Below are 21,909 nucleotides of genomic sequence, written 5' to 3' on the forward strand. Positions count from 1 at the left end.
ACCCAGCTGCTGTTTCAGTAACTCGCTCAACAGACACTCCCAAAATACAGCACGGACAAGGCTGAACCAGTTTTGGCTTCCTCCGCTGTATACAAACATGCAAAGCTATCCCAGCAGGCTCTGACCCCTCAGATGTCACATCCCCTTTTGTTTCATGGTATTAATTCCAGTGGGCTGCAAAAAAACCCAGCCCTCAGATTACTTCAGACTTTTGAACTGAAAACCAAGCAAAACATACTGAAAATAATAATTATAATTTATGGTCATGGCTACACCATGTGGGGCCAGAAGGGAGACACAACGAAACGCTGTGAGTGTGGACCTGGCCAGTCTGCTCTAGAGAAAGCTGATGTTGAGCAACACTATGCTGCTGCAGTGCTTGGCCTGGGGTGAGGGACTGCTCCCTGCTGGGGAGCAGCCTTTGGCACCAAAGCTGTGGCCACCGTCTGTCTGTGAGGACGTGCGTGGAGGGGGGAATACCAAAAGTTTCTAAAGCCTCTTCTCTAGAAGTATCTTGCTTCCTTTTGGAAGCACTGATGTTACCTGAAGGGGGTATGCGCTGCACACAGAGGCGTTACAAAGATTGCTGGTTTGGTGTGGCTCCTGAAAACTCACGTCTACCACAAGCGCTTCTTCACTGCCAAAAAAGTGCCAAAGTTGACAAGAAACAAAGCAGCCTTCAGACAAGAAAATGGACAGTCCTGATCATTCCTGGCAGCCAACTGTCCAGGGTGGGGTTTAACATAGGAAAGTGTGAACAGACAGGGTTTCCGCTCCTGAATCATTAGGAGTTGAATTTGAATTGTTTGCTGCTTCTGCTCTACAGTGCCCTTGCAGCCCTCTAATGCTCCAGTCCTTCTCTGTCCCTGTAAGTCACTCCCATATCTCCTCTCCACCCCACGTGCTTGTTCTCAGCAGGCTTCTGGCTCAGTACGTTTGTGATACATCCAAATTCACTGGTTGACCTGATGGTTTTCCACATCACTTGTGTGACCTTGGACTCCTTTCAAACCAGCCCTGTGCAGATGAAACGTATACAACTTTATGACACAAACCCTTCTTGATTCTGCAGGAATTGTATTTCCTTTTTTTAAAACATTTAAAAAAATAGATCAGAGAAGATGGTGTGAAGAAACCATGGAGCTGCAAGCCAGAGATTTTAATCCCTCCTCTGTCACTAGCTTGCCGTGTGATTGCTGCCCTTGGGCACGCAACTCCTCTGCCACGCTGCTCTCCCCAGAGGAACCAGTAGAGTACGGGGATTATTGGTTGGTGTAATATTCTCTGAGATGTAGGCAAGAAAAGAGGATGCAGAGGATACACTGGTGAAAAAATCCCCCAACGGTTAGGCATCTGCGAGCCACACCGCTGAGATAACCACTGCCTGCCTGCATCCCAGCATGCACGGGCAGGCAGAAAGGGCACGAAAGGCCTGTTAGGGGCTAAAGCCATGCAGCACGGCATCCTCAGCACGCCGTCTCCAGGGGGAGAAGAGTACATGCTTCCTCACATAGCATCTACCTCTGTCCCGCACCTGGGGATTGCACTTAAGGATTTGTTACTTGAACATGCAATTAAGGAAAAAATAGAATAAAATAGAAAAAAAAGAATAAAATAAAAATAAAATATACTTTTTAAAGACTCCTCCACTTTCTTTTGACTGTTTTTGTTACCCCAGACCCCTCTTCCCAGAGCCGCGTCACAAGAAAGGATCACCGTGACTCCGCTCTCATTTTAAAATGCTTCTTTTTATTTCAGTGGTTGTACATTGGGTGAATGAATTTAACGTCACAACAGAAATAGAATGGCTATTTAACAGACCACTAGTAGTTATATGCTGAAAAAGAGTGAATGGAGGGGTTTCTTTTAACTGTTACCGAAATATTCATCGTACACGTTTGTCAATTATGTTGGATGAGAGAGGCAAACAAAAAGGTATTTTGGTGAGGTGCTGTATCCTTTGAAGAAAATAAACACTGAGACACCTCAAGTCACTTGAAATCATGTCCCAGCTACGCTATTCACTGTCTCTGTGTTGGCCCATCTCATGGTTCTTTTAGGGGGTTTTATTTGTTGGTTTTTTTTTTTTTTTAATTAAACAAAGCATTTAAAATTTAATCATTTTCATTAGACTTTTTTTAAAATATAAACAAAGTTTTGGCAAATAATATTTATACAGAAAAATAGTTTTAGATCTTCCCAAATTTTGAAATAGTCTATAAAATTACTTTATAAATAAATAAAATGCAGAATCTGTTGTACACGTATTTGCACATCTCTGTAATTGCCTCCTTACTGTTAGCATAGGTTTGTACTTGTACAGTTTTCAGGAATATTACAAAGTCATAAAGTCGGAAAGTGGATCTCTTATTAAAAATACATTTTCTCTTTTTGTCTGTCAGTTTATCTGGATGAAAGACCTGATGTATCTGAAGCTGTGTCATCCATGGGCAAAAAATAGTAGTATTGGATTAATTGTAAAAAACATAGAATAACAGTTATTTTGAAACATAAAAAGTTCACACAAAACAATGTCTTGAAGAGTTATCTACATAAAATATTTAAACAACATGGATAATTTACCATTTAGTATTATACAATAAGCTACCCAAATGCCTAAATTAACTATTATAAAAAAATAAAAACAACTTTGACAGATATAGGCAAGTTGCAGTGTCAACTACCTAGTTATAATGACTGAGAAAGTCTACAAATATTAGTGTTTTAATAGTATATAATGGTGATACCTTAACTGCTAAAGTAACAAGTTAAGATACATTATTTTTCCACAAATTAAAACTAACGCAACGTTACAAGCACTATGTTAATTTTACAATCAAATTGTGATTATTTTTTTTCTTTCGGATGATCAATCTCCAGCTTTATATATAAATAGATAGTAATTAGACATCGGACAAACAAGATTTAGCCCGGAAAATAATTTCCTAGACAAATAGTTATATGGTTAGTGCCTTCAGTCGTTCAGAACAGGCAGTGCTGCCAAAGTTTAAAATAGTTTACAATCAATCTGAAGAGGTTAAGTTAAAATACTGCAATCACTAATAATGTCCACATAGAAAACTTATGCTGCAAACAATTATACATAATATCCATTTATAACAGCTGTCTTGTTTTTTTAAACAATAATTTAAAAACTATGTCATTTATGTGATACATGTGCAACATATAAAATGTGAAATATGAAATATTTGGTACAATAGTGCTTGAAACAAATCTCAAATCAAACAAATGAAATTTTAATTATACATATATAATTACCTTGTAAATCAACAAAGTATTTAAAAAAGTAAACAACATTAAAATCTGCTTCATCCATATATATGTATGTATGTATATATAACATGTATATAATTGTATTAAAGATATCTTCATACTTTTGTGACATAAAATATGTTTTTAAAGAAAAACAATTAAAAGAACTATTTTTTTTTCTCCACTCTAATCTGGTTACAATCTTATAATCCAATTAAAAAAATGTAAATACAGTAATGATTTATTAAACTGAATCTCATTCTACATTCTTAGTGTTCAGTTAATAGTCTAGATTAAAGTCACCTACGAAGTTTCAGTGACTCAACTGAATTTTAATTAAATTAGAGTATCATACAAATCTCTTCATCTACAGCCTTCTTTTTCGCCTTTTCTTAATTTGGTCTTTTGTTTTGTTTTGTTTGATTTTACACTCGTAGAAGTTATTTCTTAACAGCTTGGATCTTTTCGGTAACCTGACTATGAGTTTGAAAGATTATTCGCTTCTGGTGAGATTTGACTGTTGGCATCAGGCTCACTTTCATCAAGTCTGATGTGACAAAATTTAGGCACTTCTGCAAAGTCTCTTTTAAAAACATTATAAATATACTCGTAAAATAATATTCTCAAGACTTTGTTCTTTTGGGGATTGAAAGGGGTATGAAGTTCATACTGTGCAAAATTTTTAAATTTTCTTCTGCTATTCTGCTATGATTCAAATGCAACTTCTCCATACAAGTCAAACACCAACCATGTGCATCTAAAGAATTTGTGCTTTACTTTGGACTTCTGGCTAAAAATATTCAGATTGGCAGGGTGTTGTGCAGGACACTGGGCTGCGTTTCACTTCCTCTGTCTTGGAATCAACTCGCTAGGGGAGCAAAACCAAGATTTTTTTTAACCGAGAAGAAAAACCCCAATCATAGTTCGGGTGAAAATTAAACCTGCAACTGGGATAAGTTTTTAGCCAATACAACTTAATTATTGCTGAGCTCGAAAGATCCATAAACACTGAATCTCACGAGACTAACTCAACTGGACCATTTCCGTTAGGTATAGTTATGGAGAAAAGACAATATTTGCAAGAATTAAACTATGCTTAGAAAATCTTTAAAACTAAATGTTACCCTTTATGTCTTGAAACATCACAGCTGGTATCAGGTAGTTAACTATTTTAGGTTGGAGTATAGTAAGCATACCATATTTAATATTCATATATGACATAGCAGCACTAGCTTTTTCGAGTTTGTGATTTGTCCATAAGAACAAATTCTTGACTTAGCATGCAGTTTGTGGCAACTCTAGAGAGGAGGAGACGGGGTAGTATGTACAGTAGCCGTGCTTGGCCGTCCGCAGGGAGGCTTCGTGACACTCCGTTCCGCTCCTGCTGGCTATTTCAGGATTATCTGTTAAGAGAAAGGAAAGCGTGATCGTGCTTTTAGGTGATGCAGGGAGAGCAGTTCACCCAGACGGCTGGCGCTGGACTAACTAAGCTCGAGTACAGCATCCCATATGGGACAGCATCCCATATCCTCACGCTGCCTGGGAGGCGTTTGCATTTCACAAACCTGGTCGTCTTCCTCCCACACACTTCCTCACGTGTGTGAGAAGATGCAGAAGGGGTATTTTACATGTCAAAATACTGGAGATGGCGCCGAAGCCACAAAGGAAGGGCCTGGCTGTAGGTGGGGTGTGCACCCTCAGTGCCCCAGCTGTCAGTGGAGGGGGAAGCAGCCCTGCACCTCCCCAGGAAGCTCAAAAGTGCATTGGTGCCTGGTACAATTCTCCAGCTCCCACCCTGCTCCCACAAAGTCAGGAACAACCAGGGCAAACGGTGGAGGCAAGGACCCTCACCACTAACAAGCAAAAAAATGTACTGGGCTGGGTGTTTTCAAGAAGCTCAAGTGTCTTTTCAATGCACTTTTAGCAGCTGCTCATTTCCTAAAAAAATTATCTGCAGGTCAGCGAACTTGAGAGGTTTTTTCATGCTTCCTTATGTCGGGGGATCCAAGGGGCTGATCATAACAGTACCTCTGTGTGCCTAGCTATTCAGTAACCTTGCTGCTTTACCTCCACAATGTCTCAAACTGAGGGTGAAGCAACCATTTCACAGATTCAAACTCCCGTGCTTCCGATACTGCGAAGGTTAAATGCACAATGTGCCCACCAACTGACTCAACCTGCTCACAGTATTGGGAAACAGTCCAGATTTCCATCACCTGCCTGAAACAGCTGTTGGTGAAAGTGATGTCAAAAGCCAGGGGTGTGATGTTTTATCACGCCATTGCTAATCTGTGCTCCAGATTTAAGCACAAGTCAAGGAATTAGAGTGCATTGCCTGCTCTTCCTGTTTAATTTGGCACTTGACATATTTTTGAGCTGTATTTGTAGGTGGTATGCAAGACAGTCATGACAGCAGTTTGACCTACTTGTGTATTACGAAGCTAGACCGCTGCTTAATGCAATATTTATTTTAAAAGGAAAAAAAAAAAAAAAAGGTGTTTTGAAAATAACTTTAGCAACATACTACCTCTGACATACAGATTGCCTAAAAGAAACACACTCGCCTCTGCGTGAAGGGCACTTGTTCCAGTCCCCTGCCCGGTCACATTTTAACACACCTCACAACCGCAACTGCCTTTCTCTCTGTACCCAATGACCAGCTCCCTGACCCCACCTAACTTGCTGGCATGCCAAAAAGTCATCTTCAATTACCATCAGCACTGAAAATCTGGTGACACGCGAGGTCCCATTGTAATGACACTGTACAAACACCTGCTGCTCCAAAGGGCTTAACATCTAAATACATCATACATACAACAAGGACATATATTTTTAATGAACTTCCACCCATTGTGAGTTTGTTAGCTTATCGCCTATCTTCTGTTTCCTATTGAAATAACAAAGAAATACCCTTGCTGAAATAATAAAGCCCTGCCTGTGATAACCCTGGCTCAGATGCAGCACGGTGATTTGACAGTATGTACAAAGAACGCAGCCATGCTGAAAATAAGAAGTGACCAAGATTATCAGCACTGATATTTTTAGCATGTTACAACCCAACATGTCAATGTAATTAATAAAGCAGCTTTAGCTATACTGGGTTAGCCATAATCACACGAGTGTACTTAAGGGATCCTAAGGTCTGATTTAATGGGACACAACCTGAAATCTACTCAGTGTAAAAACCCAGAATTTCAGACACTGAAGCTGCCTACATTGTCTGCCAGCTTCTGAGGGGATAAACTTGCATTTTCCTGTAGCTTTTTTCTTCCTGTACAGGGAGACAAGATCACTCCCCTTATGCCGAGATGTCCTAAAAGGTCAAACAGCCCCTCAAGGCTGATGCTCCCAATTCCCCCAAAATGCATGACAGTGGAGGCAGAAGGCCTAATCTCAGGCTGTTTCTTGGGAAAAGGGTTAGACTATCCCTAGTGCTTTGATTAACCCAAGTGCAACTCACCCTGCCACGTGCTGGGCAGGATGGAGGCGTCCTGGACAGTGTGAAAGATCAGGGACCCCTTCTCTGCCCTGCTCTGGCCAGCGGCAAAGCCCAGGTAAGGACTTCCACCGCCCTGTCCCTACTCCTGCCGTTTCTCCCCTCCTCTTGAAACTCAGGAAACAGCGAAGACAATGTAAACACTTTACTTTTGTGTGAGAGCACGTCCTGTTTATGGGGCTGCGGGTGCAGGAGGAGCAGCTGGAGCTCTGCCCACCAATGCTTCTCCCACTGCCAGTGGCTCCAGAGCTGGCTGGCTCCCGCCGCATCGTCCTCGCCACGCTGCCGCTCGTGCAGGGGATGTAACTAGGGCATGTTGCACCCCGGCTATTTCTAGTACACGTAGGAGTCCTCCTAGGAAAAAACCCTCCAGTCTCTCCTTCAGAACAAGCTTCTCCAGTGTGGAGACACAGAACTGTGGAACTACATTTTTTTTAACCTTATCCACAAAGTGTAAAACATATCCCGTAGTCTTTAATTATACGTTCACACCCTATTTCTCAGAAGATAACACAACTCTGCCATAACTACATACACATGTATCAGCTTCTGCAACTGTTTTTTTCACTGTGTCTGACAGAGAAACATAAAATGCTACTTTACATGGAAAGCACACTGCAAACCTCTTCTGTTTAATCTACAAATGAAGTAATAAACTGTGATGGAAGATGGAGGCTATCTTAAGTCTGCATCACTGCTAATTGCTCCACTGCTTGCACGCTGAAAAAGGAGAAGCTGCGCAGAACACACTGACAAAGGGACAGCCCTGCAAACACTTATTACAGAGTCTGTGCTCCCTCGTTACTTGTAAATAGGTCCAGCAACCTTCATGTTCACTACTGTTTGAAGAATTACATCTCAAATTTACATATATATGACTTGTCACATTTGCACTATTATATCATTATATTTCACAGCAACTTGATATAATGTATTGACATTTTTACCATAGTAATAAGCATAAAACCCTGAAAAATAGGACTATACAATGAGTTTGCATTGTGCCATGTACAAAGGCCTACAGGTCAAGCATGGGAAAGCATTTTCTCATGCTCTGTATGAATAAGATCCATAGGTATGCATACAGACATGCCAGAAAACACACCTTCTGCTGCTGCAGTAAGAGATCTAGTAAGAACACTATTTCTAGCATAAGCAGAATGGCCTGGCACTTACAGTCTGGGGTAGTAATGCACAGAAGATTTAATAACAGCAAAGGCCATTTTCTGGAGGCAGTCACAGACATAGGGTACACATTCCATTGCCTTCTTGCTTGGTACCTGTTTGAAGTGCCAGAAAGCTGGCTACTCTTTAGACTAAAATCACAAAAATTGTGCCAATGTTAGTTACTAGACCTCACTGAAACTAGTAACACATAGTGAGCCTAAATTTCTGCAAACTACTTTCTAACAGCCAAGAAGCATCTGCTCTTCAAAATTTTCCAGCTCTTTAGAGGTGACGTTTTCAGCTCCCAAATGCCAAGACTTTCTCTCTTTTCTATCAGAGTATGACTCTTTCAGACCTTTACCTTTAGGACCTCTGAGTGACCACAGTGGTCATTAAGCCCCTTGTGCAACACAGAACATCCCTAAATTCAGCCATGCTCCTATGGGTGATGCAGTTCTGCAGTGTCATCCATGGAAATGACAACCAAGAGAGATGCTACTTGCCAATGGTTTCAGCTTCTCACTGAACTACCAACCCATGATATGCAGCAGACAAACTGATGTCAGCTTGGGGTTTCCTCAGACCCAGCAAAGGCGGCTGAGATCAGTCATTGTCTCAAGACTTAAAAAGTAAAATTGAGAATCTCTTTTAAATTAAGGTGGAAATTCCACCTTTGTGAACTCTTTTTTGACACCCAGGTTACTATGTGCACAGCTTTACTTCATACACTTCACAGAATTAAACAAATAACCTAGAATCACAACTGGGTACTAGGAATTTCAAGAACACCATTTGGCTTGAGATTTTCTGTTTTTAAGCTATAACTCACGAAGCTTCTTTATTGTCTCTGTGTTAAATTCTGTTTCCAGTTCCAGATTTATTAATACAACGATGAATACAGAAGATTTACCATTCTGCATGAATTCAATGTACATGAACTCTTGTTCAACTATAGATCTGTCACAGTGGATCAGCTGGAAAACGTAACTTTGCATCTACCTCTGACATGTTTCTCTTTCAGAAGTTTTGAAATTATTTCTCCAAATCACACTTTTCTCTGTAACCATTAATATATTTTAAGGGCATTAAGATCGTGTTTGACCTCCACACTGTGAAGCCCTTATCCCTTCAAAAATGAACTCATACATAGTAAACATTTTAGACTGCTCAACCTTTCATTTTAAAAGCAATGTAGTAATAGGAGCTTCCTGTAGACAAGATTCATCTCTGATGATTTCAGACTTGTACGCCTCAGCTGGTCACCCTATTTTACATCTTCCTAGCCTACCTCAGGCAACTTATTTTAGCATGAGACAGATTATCAAGTCATGATGCTTTTTTCCCCTCCACCAAATGTAAAAGTCTGTGGCAAACAGTTCACACTGAGGTATTTAACTTTTAGACACCCGCATCAGGGCAGATGAATCCTTCCACAGTGACATTTTCTATTTTCATGTTTTTCACACAAGTAGCAAACTGGTCAGATATATCTAGGGTATACATTAAAAATGACAGATATTTTCAGACAGCCAGCTCATATCAGGCTGTCTCATAACTTCTCCTGCTTTCTAAAAATAAAACTAACACCATGTATTTCTTCCCTTTGACATGAAACCCAAGACTATTTATATTTCCCCATGCCTTTGGGAAATGTCTCCATCTCTTTATTTTTCATTTTCTCTTAGAATGCTCTTTTGTGGCATGTGTCGTTCTTTTTCTTCAAAATAAATCAGTCTTTTCTTTTTTAAATCAAAAGTGGAAAAGGATGAGTAAATATTCAGATATTTACTGAGAGCAATCACTATAGTATCAGTTATGCTTGGTCTTACTTTATTTTTACACAGCCTTACAGATGGACTTTTTCACCTCCTATTTCTCCATAGCTTCAGCAGCAGCAGCACCTCCACGGAGCACCAACCTGAGCTCTTTCCAATCCCCCACCCCAGGACTCCCACCAACACTCCCCCAAGGGACGGGGTTTGCCCCTGTCCTTGACTGGCTAACAGCCCAGCTGACTCCAACTCCCTCTTGCATTAAAAGCATCCTGTCTGCTCCCAGTGCTCAGGGTGGAAAGGTACTTGGGTACATGTGCCCCATCTCTCCCACCTTAGCTGCTGTCCTTCCTCCTTTACTGGTCCTCGCACTAGCTGTAATCCCCCGCTGGAAGCCTCTTCCTAACCTACTGTCTGCACTACATTGCAGGTCTTGTCACTGCTGCAAGAGCCCCCCTTCCTTGTCTCTACCGAGTATGTTTGCATGTTTGTGCACCCATCTAACCCCAGGCCTGCCTCACTCATTTGTCCCTTTCCACTTTCAAAATTCATCGTCACCGGTTTCTACCCCTGTCAAACTAGTGTCCTTCTACAGGGTCATCTGCAAACACTGAAAAGAAAAAAACCTGAATAAATGTATTGCCAAACAAAACCTAGAGGAACTACTAACAGAGTTGGAGGGACCTGCTGAAAGCAATTTGTTACCCCTACTACCACTGCCGTACATTTCATCACTTTTCACAAACACACTGAGCTCCACCTTGTGTCGCTGGCTTCTTTCCTTTGCTACTCCTCCTCTCTTGATGGCCAGAAACCTCATTCTCATCTCCAGCATATTATGATTTAATCTATACGTGCTTTGTTTTTCTCACTAACTGTGGACCTCTCCTCAATTCAGGGTTGAAGGAGGATTTTTATCTTATTGCTTCTCCATTAACCCAATGCATCCCCAGTACATTTGTCTACTCTGCTTATCAGTAAGGTGACCTCTGATTTGTATATAAAGGGTGAGATGTCTAGGCCACAGATGATCTCCTTGGTTGCCTGCCCATACGGTGACTAATATGGGGGGCATCAGGTGTTTTCTGAGGGGTAGAGGTCCTATTTGCTTGGCTTTCTCACAGCCCATCTCCTGCCACGGTAATTCCGGTGCCTTGCTCCATCCCTAAATCTGAGTGTGCCCAGTTCTGCCTGTCCCATATGTTGATGATATGCCTCTGGAAATAGCTGAGGGTCAGATGTCCAAGCTGAAGTGGACACACCTGCTAGTACATTTTCATTCCATCAGGTACAAGCTGTTGGCCATCAGGTTATCATAAAGCTGACAAAGACTTTGTCTGAATCCAGCTCTTCATGATGATCTAAAGAAAAGATCAAGGCAGCTATGGGATCCCAAAGGGCTCACGGGTTCAACAGCATCATTCTTCTCATTTAATGTTCACAAGATCCTGAAAAAGAGTCCAAAGCCACTTGTGCTGCCAACTCTTTAGCATGCTTATGAGCTTCAATAGGTATTCACTCAAGTAATAATGTATAATATTTAAGTTCAACTTAATAGGTATTTACTCACTCTGAAGAAACAGGACTAGTTGTTTTAAAAATGAAAGCAATCTGGCTCTATTTATTCTTCCTTAAAGTAATAAATAATGCAGTACTAAAAATTGATCATAATATAGTCTAATATATTCTACCAAAATCTATTTTAAACTAATCGCATAGGCAGCAGACAGACTACATTAGAAATGAGAAAACCACTGCTGTAATATTTAGGAGCACCCGTACAGCGACTGTTTTGAATAGCCACTCAATTTTACCTTTCATCAGGTCTGAACTACTGCAACCATCTGTGTTTTTCACTTCCTATTTTCAGGTCGTTTTCCTTCTCTTCTTGAATTTAAGAAACTGCCAGAATAGGCTTACATAGAGGAACTGAGAGCACAAAGGAGTAAAATTTGTGCATTACCTGTGAAAGTGCCAGTATTCCTCTTGTATGGGTGTTACTCCTCCAAGCCTGCATTTTCTTAGGTGTCCTCACCTAGCCTTTTCTTATTCTTTTAACAAAACCTGCTTCATATTTTCCTCTTGTACATCATTCACGCCCAAATCATGCAAGATGAGGCTGCCACTACACAGATGGCATCCCTTTTAGGCAAACACTGCAACTGCACGCAGAGCATGGCCAGCACTACTGCAGGTTCCCCAGCAGTAACCACTGCCCTGAAACCTCTCCTCTCCCAAAACCTGGTGCTCCAGCTCAGACTCCCTTCCAAGTGAGAGACAGTCCACTGTAACATCCAGAACTTAAACACAGAAAGGTACCAAACTTATGTTCATCAAGGTTACTCATCGGACACCACACTTATAACACATCAGTTTCATGAAACTCACCATACTTATAACTTCTCTGAGGAAATCCTACTGTTCCTGACATTTGACTACTTACTGCTTCCTTAATTTTCTTCTTACTGGAATACTCTCACATAAGCAGACATACATACTATTGTGTGTCACTGCAGATAATACTGCACCAAAAATGAAGTCAGTCAGAGTTAACAAATCCCTGCCTCAAGCTGAAAGTCATAACAGGTACAACAAACAAACAAATAAATAAATAAATAGATGTTTCCACTGCAGTTATGTGGGCAGCTCTCTGCACACTCCAAGCCAAAGACTGGCATTTCTGGCGGGCAACAAATCATAGACTGAGATAAAAATATCATGTTCGTTTAATTCAAGGGAAAATAGTTGGAACAGCTAGAGATGTCCAGATGCAATTATTTCAAAGAACAGAATCCCAAACAAGTACAACTGGAGCTCTGCACTGCGTTGTTAAAATTTTATGATGGAAAAAACCAGACTCACATGAGCTGTGTGTATATGCTAAGCACAATGAAACTAACTCATTTTTCCCCAATGCTACAAAATGAGTTGACCTCAGAAAAATTTTCCTATGTTTAAATAAGAAATATATGCCCCAGAAGACTTTTACTCAACTTGTCAAAGTATCATTTGTTGAATAATTGAAAGCAAGAACACAAAACAAAGTTATCGTATCAAATATAAATACATTTTTCTAATTGCAATGATATGAAAGCTAAGCCAGTCTATAACAGGAAAGGGAAATATGTCTTGATTTTTGTTATATAAAAGAAATAAGTGTTTGCCTTTGCTTACTGCTCATGTTATGTGATACTGCCATCTAGCAGGCTATCAGAGGAAGTCAGATTTCAGTCCTCTACAGGGGTGGGGGTGTGTGAGGAGGGAGTTTCTAAAAAAAAAAAAAAAACCAAAACAGAGACTTTCCATTTCTTCCCACTGGCTTCTTGTATATAAGCATGTGATCTAAAACTCTGTATGAAAGCCTGCCAGAAGTATTCATCATCTATACAGAAACAACATGCTATCTTAAGAGACCAAAAAATGTTATTAAAACAAAGACTTGGTTAAAGTTTGCATGAGACCTAAAATAGAGTTCCTTTAAATTTTCCAGGGTAATCTTTTGGCTTTGTTTCTTCACTGCCTTACAGTTTAAGAAAACAAAGTTTTGCCACGTATTTTGTAACGTCAGTTGTTTCAAGGCAATTCAAAGGCTCTTGACACTGCTTGAGATTTGTTGTGGGCTTTAAGGTTGGAAACTCTCACTTCTTGAGTCTGCAAACTGTTAATTCTGAAAGTTACAGCTACTTACGTGTAACTCAGTGTCTTCAGACTAGATAACTTGATTGAATTGAGGCTTGTGATTCTTGGGTGTCTAGCATGAAAGAGGCAGCAAGTGGTTTAAGTTTGCCTCCTACTGTGACAACCTATTGCTATTCAAATACCTTCTCTAGAGAAATGACTCTTTCATGATCAAGGATCATTTCAGTTCATTTTCCTGGCCTGGTGCAGGTGCAAGGTGAGATGTCCAGTCCTGCATCCCAGATGCCAAGGCTTGCTCGTACCTCTACATGCAGCAGCATGGCACCATACATGGGCTTGCTAGATGCCCAACACTCTTCTGCCTAGGGCTCGCTCCCTGTAAGCATCCCTCTGATAACATCTCTGAGAAAGGAACCTGTTCCTCCATCTCCTTTTTTTGACTTTTTCATGTCAGATTCAAATCGCCCTTTCTGTTGCTCAAACAGAATTTTCTACAGGAGTATTTAATTTGGGACTTTATGAAACTTTTAGACCAAAACTTTTGGTCAAAAAAAGAGAGAAAAATTGTTTAGATACTTATTATTCACAGCAGAAGTGCTTTCCTACCTGTTTCCCCATTCCCTTAGAAACTGCAATTAAAGCTTTTCAAATCACTAACCAGAATTTTGCATAGGCTCTCATTTGTAATGTATACTGGCACTAAAGATGTAAATAACATTTGTTTCCCCTTCCCACCTTCCTTCTCAAAAGCTTGCTTTTAATCAACAAAAAAGGCTGTTTCCTACTACCTTCCAGATTTTTCAAATAATTTTCACAGTATACTGCTACTCTTCTCCCCATTTACAAGTTCAGTAGGTTTCCACAAGGAAGAAAGGGAACACGAGACAGAAAAAGCATTGTCAGCAGCGCTGAGGACATCCCTCTGCCCTACCAGAATGGTTCCCATGGCTAGATGGGTAGCCTGGAGAGGAAGCCCTTTTTGGGGACACCAGGGAATATTTGCAAGAGAGAGAGCAACTGGCGCTTCTGCTTTATGCTGAAGCAAAAATTAGCCGAATAGGTGCCACATGACATTTTGGTCTAAGAAGAATCTGCCTCCTTTGGGAGTGGCGGCTGCCTTTGTGAGCACCTTGGCAAGGAGAGGTGCTGTGTTGCTGCACGTCCCAGCTCTCCTCCCTCCTGAGGGGGCTGCCATGCACGGCACCTCAAATCCCCGTTAAACATTTGGCATGTTTGTATTTTATGCTATGTTAACTACTTTTTGAATTCCGGGGCAAATATTTTAATTGTCTTTTTGTTTGTGGCACTTGAATGTAACATAACTATTTTTATTTTCACTTCATTGTATTTTTACAGATTTTGACAAGACTGAAGGCTACTGAATGATTTCATAATTAATATCTGCATAATTGCCACCTAATTTAGTGTGAACGCTGATGCATAATTTAAAACAGCTGTGCTAGATAATCACAAGCCTTAGCATGAGACAGCCTGTTGATCTGATATTTCTTTTCAGACACAGCCTATGAGTATTTCATTTTTCTACTGGATCTGCCTTTGAATTTTTCCTTCTTGGTTAAAGGTCATATAACCAGTATAATAATGTTGTCACTAAATAACTTTTTTATAGAGCATTCTCTGTAATGCTATTTCTATACTGTCAGTTTTTGGCCCAAGTTCATTGCTACAGAAAATAAAACCATGTACTGTTCTGTACTGAAGTGATGTGAGCAATACTATTTTCTTTAAAACCATCAGGAACTTGGTAGTTGCCCTGTAATAACCAAGAACTAAGGAAGCACCCACTGAGCTTGAGGACACAGATTAAGACACAGAAATGCTGGTGTCTTAACATCCTGCTGCAGTCAGTGGGGTGATACAATCTAGTCAGTAAGACAAGAAATCCTGGAGATCGCTTCATGTGATCACCCACTGCAGGCTCAGGTCATTTGCTCACCAGGCTTTTAGTACCATTTGGGCTAAGGTCTCCTGCTTGTAATCCACCTGCCAGTTCAGAACCGTGCAGATATGTCTGTAGGTCCTGTATTGCATCTGCCAAGCTTGTCAAAATGTCTTGGGTAACCTAGACTTCCAAGGTTATCTTGGGACAATCTTAAACGTTAGTAGACAAATGTTTAGGCAACTGAATGAGTTCTGAAGGGTAAGCCAGACTGTTCTCCAGACTTCATCTGACTGTGCTGATAACCTTCACAGTCTACAATGGATACTTAAACTTCTAGCTGGCATGTACACACCCACACTCAGACAGCAACACTTAGGTGTCTTGATTTTGGGCAGAGTCCTAATCTTTTAATCCTTATAGGACTCACCAATGAGTGTATGTAAATGAAGCAATAGTAAGGCTTTCTACTTAGAAATTTAAAGCCCCCAAAGCAGGTGTTGGCATTATTCAAAATTGAAATTCAGTCCCAGAATTCAGAATAATACCTCTCTAAAATAGTGCTAGGATAGGTCATTCTCTGTGAAACCTGTGAGTGAAGCTGAGCAGGTAACAGTTTCCTTGCTTGCTTGAGTACTTCTAGTCCACTAGCTACAGGAATAATAATTAAAAGCTTTGTTAAAGATCTCTCAAGTATTTATTTACACACAATTACTGTTTTAATATTTTAAATAAGATGTTTTACATACCTCTGCCCACATCCATGCACTAGAGGGAGCTAGGACCAAACTGTCCATATACATGCCCTAATGCTGCTTCTCACCATCATTTCACACTACTTGCTGGTTCCATCTTCCAAGAAAATGTTGTCAGCATCCCCAAACAACAACTGAACGTAAGTTTATGAAGGATCTAACTCTGAAGCAAGGCTAAGCAGCTGTGGCTTCCAGCTCCACTCTGGTAGGAATGGCTGGAGCAGTTGTGAAGGGGGGAAAGAGGAAAAGGGGAATGATCTCTCACCTCTGACAGGTCATGCTCCTGGACTTCTCACATACCTTTGGAAGTCCACCTGTCTTTCAGTGGAAATCCCAAGCTGAAGTCCTCCCCTCTGTCCCCTCTCATCACAGCCTGGCAGCTAGAGTAAGTGGGGACACCCCCTCACAAGATGTCCACACGCAGTGAACAGCAACACCAGCAACTCTTGTATCAACCGACTTAGATTTCAATCAGGATTTGTAAAACAGGGTTTGCTAAAGCACTTTTGCTCCATCCTGTTTTCATTGCACTGAGCCAAAGCAATTCTTCCCACCTCTGAAGAACTCTGCAAGAAAATTATTTTGGTTTTAAACCTAACTTCCGTAAGTCTCCAATTTTCCATATATTCTTAACTTGTGCCACCCTGCATGGATGTACTACCGTATAGCCTTTAACCCCACACAATTTTCTCACGTGCCTCATGCCATACATTGAACACACAACGCATAGAGCTGCTGGCCAAGCATGACTGACTGTGTGTGTTCAATGCAGGCACATTTTGAGCCTCCTATTTTCAAAAAGAAAGGACATATAGAACACATGAGACACAGTTCATCTTTTTTCAAAATACAAGCTGACAGCACATGCTAAATAATTTACTGGACCCAACAGAGTTTTTAGGGTTTTTTTAGCCATCAGCTGAGACTTTGTAACTTTTGGAATGCTGACTTTTCCTTCCACTGGTGCTTCAAGGATACCTGGGTCATCACACTCAACCCAAAGAAGTCCAACAGACCTTCCTCAGGGCAGAATACTAAGTCAAATGATACTGAGCTAAATGATTAAGTCCTGCTACAACTTTCTTCTCATGCCTGGCATTGTGAGGAGAAGCCATGGGAGCTGAAGTGGGACAGGCTGAAGACTGCAGGTTGGTTAAAAAAGTGCAGTAGAGACACTGGAAAGAGGAAACCATATCCCACAGATACGTAAAGCACAGTCCAGGAAAGGAAATTTTATCTAGATGCGAATAAAAAAGTCCTTTTCTGAAATACACAGGAGAGTTTAAATCCATACAAGAGGACACAAAGGACATTATGACCATGAACAAAGTCTTAACCCAAGTTAATTACCTGCTTCTTCTGTGTTTCTTGGGCTAAAGAAATACTGAGAGTTAGGACCTACTATAGGGACTTTCCCAGTGTGGTAGCTTTGTCTCCAACTCTTAGGAGGTTGTAGATAAACAGCAAACTTGGAGATTTGCCTCTTATGAAGAAGAAGTAACTACTACTACTTTCCCTACTTTAAAATAGAGTTTTTTTACAGAAGCTTTTAAAGATTTACAGTGACTAAAACAAAGACAGGAGTGAGAAGAAAAAGACAGTGATGGCACATGCTACAGAAGCCAACAAGAAAAGCTGCTGGGGTGGGACTTGTCTCCTCCATGTGCAGTGGTGCAGAGCTTTGGTTATGCACCTACGCTCCTTCCACAGGCAAAAGAAAGAGGCAGGACCCTCCAGGGCAATTCATCTTGCCCTAACACGGACTTCTAGAAAAGCAGATGAACTGGATGCCGAACTTCCAAATGGCTGAAGTTAAACAAGTGGAAACCCATCCCAGTGTTAAACTATCCTTTAATTTCAGCATGAAGTTTTATGTCTACACATACACAAATATATGCAACTAAATAAATACAGGCAGACACTTTTTACAACTCCTGCTAAATTTAAAATGCTCTGATTGTCCAATGCAAACAAAATCTGCACTGGGAAAGGAGGGGCTCTGCTTGCTATACTGCTAAATGAGAAAGTGCATTAAAGCACACCTATTTCTACCCAGTGGTAGTTAGTAGTTACTCATGTGAAAGTATTCCCATTAACTAAAAAAAAAAAAAAAAAGACTGCTTACTGGCCCTCTTGTAGGTATACATGTATTTATTCTACTTCAGCCACAGTTGGCCTCACTGGTGCTCAGGAGTGCAGGTGGTGGAGCTGCCCTGGCTGCAGTCCTGTGCTGGAGAGGGTCCCCAGCTGACCCCCTCCCCAAACCGCCCTGTTTTCTCATAGTCCCTTAGCATCTTCAAGTCACTCTGTCACCACTTTGGGATCACAAAACTACACTGGATACCACCCATCAATTTTCTGCTGCAGACGCTGTTCTGGGAAGGACAGTGAAATGCACCATTTTCTTGCTGCATCTTCCTCCTCATCCCAAGTTCATTAAAACAAGCTAGCTCTCAGAAAAGAACACACAAAACGACAACCCTCTTTTGATGAAAATGCTAGAAGCACAAACACCACAATGCTGGCAAACGAGCCTTTCAAAGAAAATAGAGAAAACGGACTTGTTTGTGTTTCTTTAAGAAAGTAGTGTGTATTTCAGAGGTAGTATATTTTTCCTAAATTATTATAAATAAACTCTTGCAGCAATATTTTTCCATGGGATAATTAAATAGGTTTGGACCCAACAGTAAAAAAAAAATAAATCTGCTGGTATAACATTATTAAGCAAAACATTTTCACTGATTTCTCTGTAATTCCTTGGCAGGTGAAGGGGAATGAATCAACACGCGAGTGTTTCTACTAGGTCTGCAACAGCTTGTTGGTCTGGCCAGGAGCAACACGAGGAAAGGTGATGGTGACATAAGCCCTTTGCTTTCTCCTGGTGAGCAAATCTGCTTGCTTCCTCCTCAAGTTAGACTTCTCAAAACCTGAGGGAAAAGAGCTCTCAGGTGGAAGTGCCCAAGCATGGTCCCAAAGCAACTGAAAAGCCAGAGCAACCCAACTGCTGTGCAAACCCGTCTCCTGGCAGAGTCTGGGTGCATCGGGGTGGGAATCTCTACACCCCCAACAGAGGAGTCAAAGCTACACATGCTGAGTCTACCCTGGGAATGAGGTCCTACAGGAGGAGGGGGAAATCCCACTGATATGAAAACTGCCATTAACATAACAAACCGCAGAAGAAAAGGAGAAAGTATTATCTTTCCTAGCCTGCCTCTGCCAATAACTCTAGGGGTTCTTTGTAACAATGTCTTTCCTTAGGGAAATATAATTCCTGGGTTAAAGATATGCTTTCAAACATAAAGCAGGCATAGTCATAAATATCTCGAGTGCTGTTTTGATCTCTAGCACTTACAGAAGACATTCAATTTTGTTTCTTTTCTTTTTTCAGCTGCCTTGTCCCACTTGTGATTTTAGACAGCTTCTATGCTTACAAATTAGTCACTTCCACACACCACATGGAGAAGGCTACGTTAACACACCTGAACATTTGAAACCTGTGATGATCTCCCTTTTGAACTTAGGAGTTAATAACAGACTTTTGTAAGTACTTCAGTACTAGGGTGATTCTAACTCCAGCTGGGTTAATTACACAATAATTAGGTACAAACATCGCAACACAAAACACAGCTACATCATTATTTGCAACAAATGTTAACTCTAAATAAGTGCAACCTGTCCCACAAACACTTGCTATAAACGACTTAAAAATAAAAGTAAAATTTGATGGGGTAAACACAGAAAAAAAAATTCTCTGGGAGAATTTTTTTTATTAAAAAAAATTAAAATAAAAATCTCAGCACTCATTTAGAGTTCGGGATCTTGTGAAAGAAAGCTTTAAAAGGAGCAAACCTGATTTGCTGTGGCTGTTGCGGCGAAGGGAACACTTGTTGCAGGAGTTGTTGCTGCAGAGACAGTGGCGGCCGTAGCGTTGTGCATCATGGGTACTTTCAGGAGGGGAACCATGGAAGCAATGAACAGGAGGGTGCAGCATTATGGTAAGAGAAGTGGTATTTTTGGCATGGTGAATATCAAGAGCAGCAAGCCATCATCATGGGTTAAACCGGCAGATGGCATGCAATCACAGTGCAAAGCGAGAAAGCGTGGCGGAGAAATAAAAAAAAAAAAAAAAAGGGAAAATAGCTTATTACAAGTACAATTAAAAGAAGGTTGTCAACACAATCGGCGATTCCCAGAAAAAAGAGCAAGGACCACTGAAAACGCAGGCGTTATTTCTAAGAGGAGGATTATTTGTGCAAATGAGGTCTCTACCAAAATAGGCCGTTACCTGAGAATTTTTACATGGGCAATTTGTTCTCCCCCAGGATCAATACAAAGCACTCCAAAATAAAAATCTACTTAAAAAAATACAGTGGTTTGTACTGGGAAGGAAATTGATAAATGTTTATCTTCAGTTTTAAACACAATTAAAAAAGAACTTATTTTCATGTATCTTCATTTTGAAGTAAGCCAGATACTCACTGTCTTCCTTTATAATCCAATTCATGCATTTTTCTACTAGCACTGCATAACTGTTAGACTTTATCAGAGTTAAATTACCATCTGCTTTGAGGCAAAAATCAGGAGCAGGATGATAATAATTTTTCTGATTTAAATACTACTTTGTTTGATCTAAAAAAGCAAGGTCGATTTTGTGAAAGTCGCTTCTTTTGCTCATTTTAAGAATTAATCAGCATCTTCATGGGAGAATTAACTTGATGTTTTAAAGGCTTGATATTTTAACTGCTTATCTGAGTAGTCCCACAAAAAAATAAATCACTGGGATAGGACTATATAATAGAAGAAAGATTACTTTTCTGTCTTAGAGGCTGTTGCATTGGACTTCCATTTTGCATGCCCAAAATGTTAATTCCAAGCTGCAAATATATTTAAAGGAGGAGCAAGATTCAGATCATGGGTTTCAACAGAACCTCTGTGGATCAAAGCAGGCATTTCTGGGAAACGCTGATAAAACTTTCTAACACACAGCAAAAAGGAGAAATAGGCACACCACTATGAAACTTTAAAACACTGATGAAATTTGCTGGCTTTTTCCAGTATTTTATGATTTTATAGTACTAGACAATATAAAATATAAAGAGAAATAAAACTTCGGAAACTGAAAAGCAGACTGGAATTCATGGTATTATGCTTTTGCAGTGTAGTTGTTATAGCAGGTGATATCATATCTAAACTGCAGCTTTCATCTACAAATCTAAACACTCTTCAAAGTCAACCAGAAGGACAAGCGAACCTTTAATTCTAGTCAGTGCCTACATCTTGCCTAGGATTTTTGAAACAAGTGAATATACATAATATACAGTATAAAAAGAGATCAATAAAGAAATTTGGAACCTACCAATACTGGTAGCGGGTGTCATGCACAAAACTGACCCTGCGTGTCATGCAATGGTAGGTGAAAAAAGTGGATAAAGGGAAGAAACAGGTTAGCCGTTTAGAGTTAACATTCAAAGTGAGATTCAAGCATAACCACAGAGAAGTAAGTTAGTTAAATGAAACTGTAAGGTCATTCATAGTTTTGCTTTAACACAAAAAAGGTGATTGTGTTCTTTCTAAACTCCTGCGTATACTGTGTGACTTTTGGCATGTTTCTGTGTATATACAAGATACTTCATAAACTTTTTTATTTAGTACTTTTATCCTTTCACCTAGTACTTTTGCAGCAACAGGTTTTTGCTTATAGAAACATCTTTGGTTAAATAGAACATTATTTGGGGATTTTAGAACTCATTGCATAATTCAGACAGCTCAGTAGTGTGCAGATCAACATTCACCAACTTTCTGATGTGCAGCAGAGAAAGAAATTAAAATGGAATTAGCTGATATTGTTCTGCAAGGGCTTTGCCACATTTGCATTTGATGTTAATATACTCATTCTTAACATAATGC

The 21,909-nt window shown here is 40.2% G+C and overlaps 1 protein-coding gene across 7 annotated transcripts in view; it reads right to left on the minus strand.

The window, feature by feature from the left end:
• Positions 1 to 1,729: 1,729 nt before the first annotated feature.
• MBNL2 (muscleblind like splicing regulator 2) overlaps positions 1,730 to 21,909 on the minus strand; it is a 112,593-nt gene continuing 92,413 nt past the window's right edge. For 3 of the 7 annotated variants that reach the window (XM_074859400.1, XM_074859399.1, XM_074859403.1), the window contains 3 exons: positions 21,359 to 21,394; positions 19,852 to 19,946; positions 1,730 to 4,676 (listed from right to left, as the gene is read on the minus strand). In XM_074859400.1, coding sequence (XP_074715501.1) covers positions 4,662 to 4,676; positions 19,852 to 19,946; positions 21,359 to 21,394 — 146 coding nt within the window. In that variant the 3' untranslated portion in view covers positions 1,730 to 4,661. The remainder of the gene's footprint in view (positions 4,677 to 19,851; positions 19,947 to 21,358; positions 21,395 to 21,909) is intronic. The other 4 variants (XM_074859402.1, XM_074859405.1, XM_074859401.1 and 1 more) reach the window with 2 other exon arrangements.

Source organism: Strix uralensis, chromosome 2 (genome assembly GCF_047716275.1).
Source record: "Strix uralensis isolate ZFMK-TIS-50842 chromosome 2, bStrUra1, whole genome shotgun sequence".
In the NCBI taxonomy this organism is placed as follows: Eukaryota; Metazoa; Chordata; class Aves; order Strigiformes; family Strigidae; genus Strix; species Strix uralensis.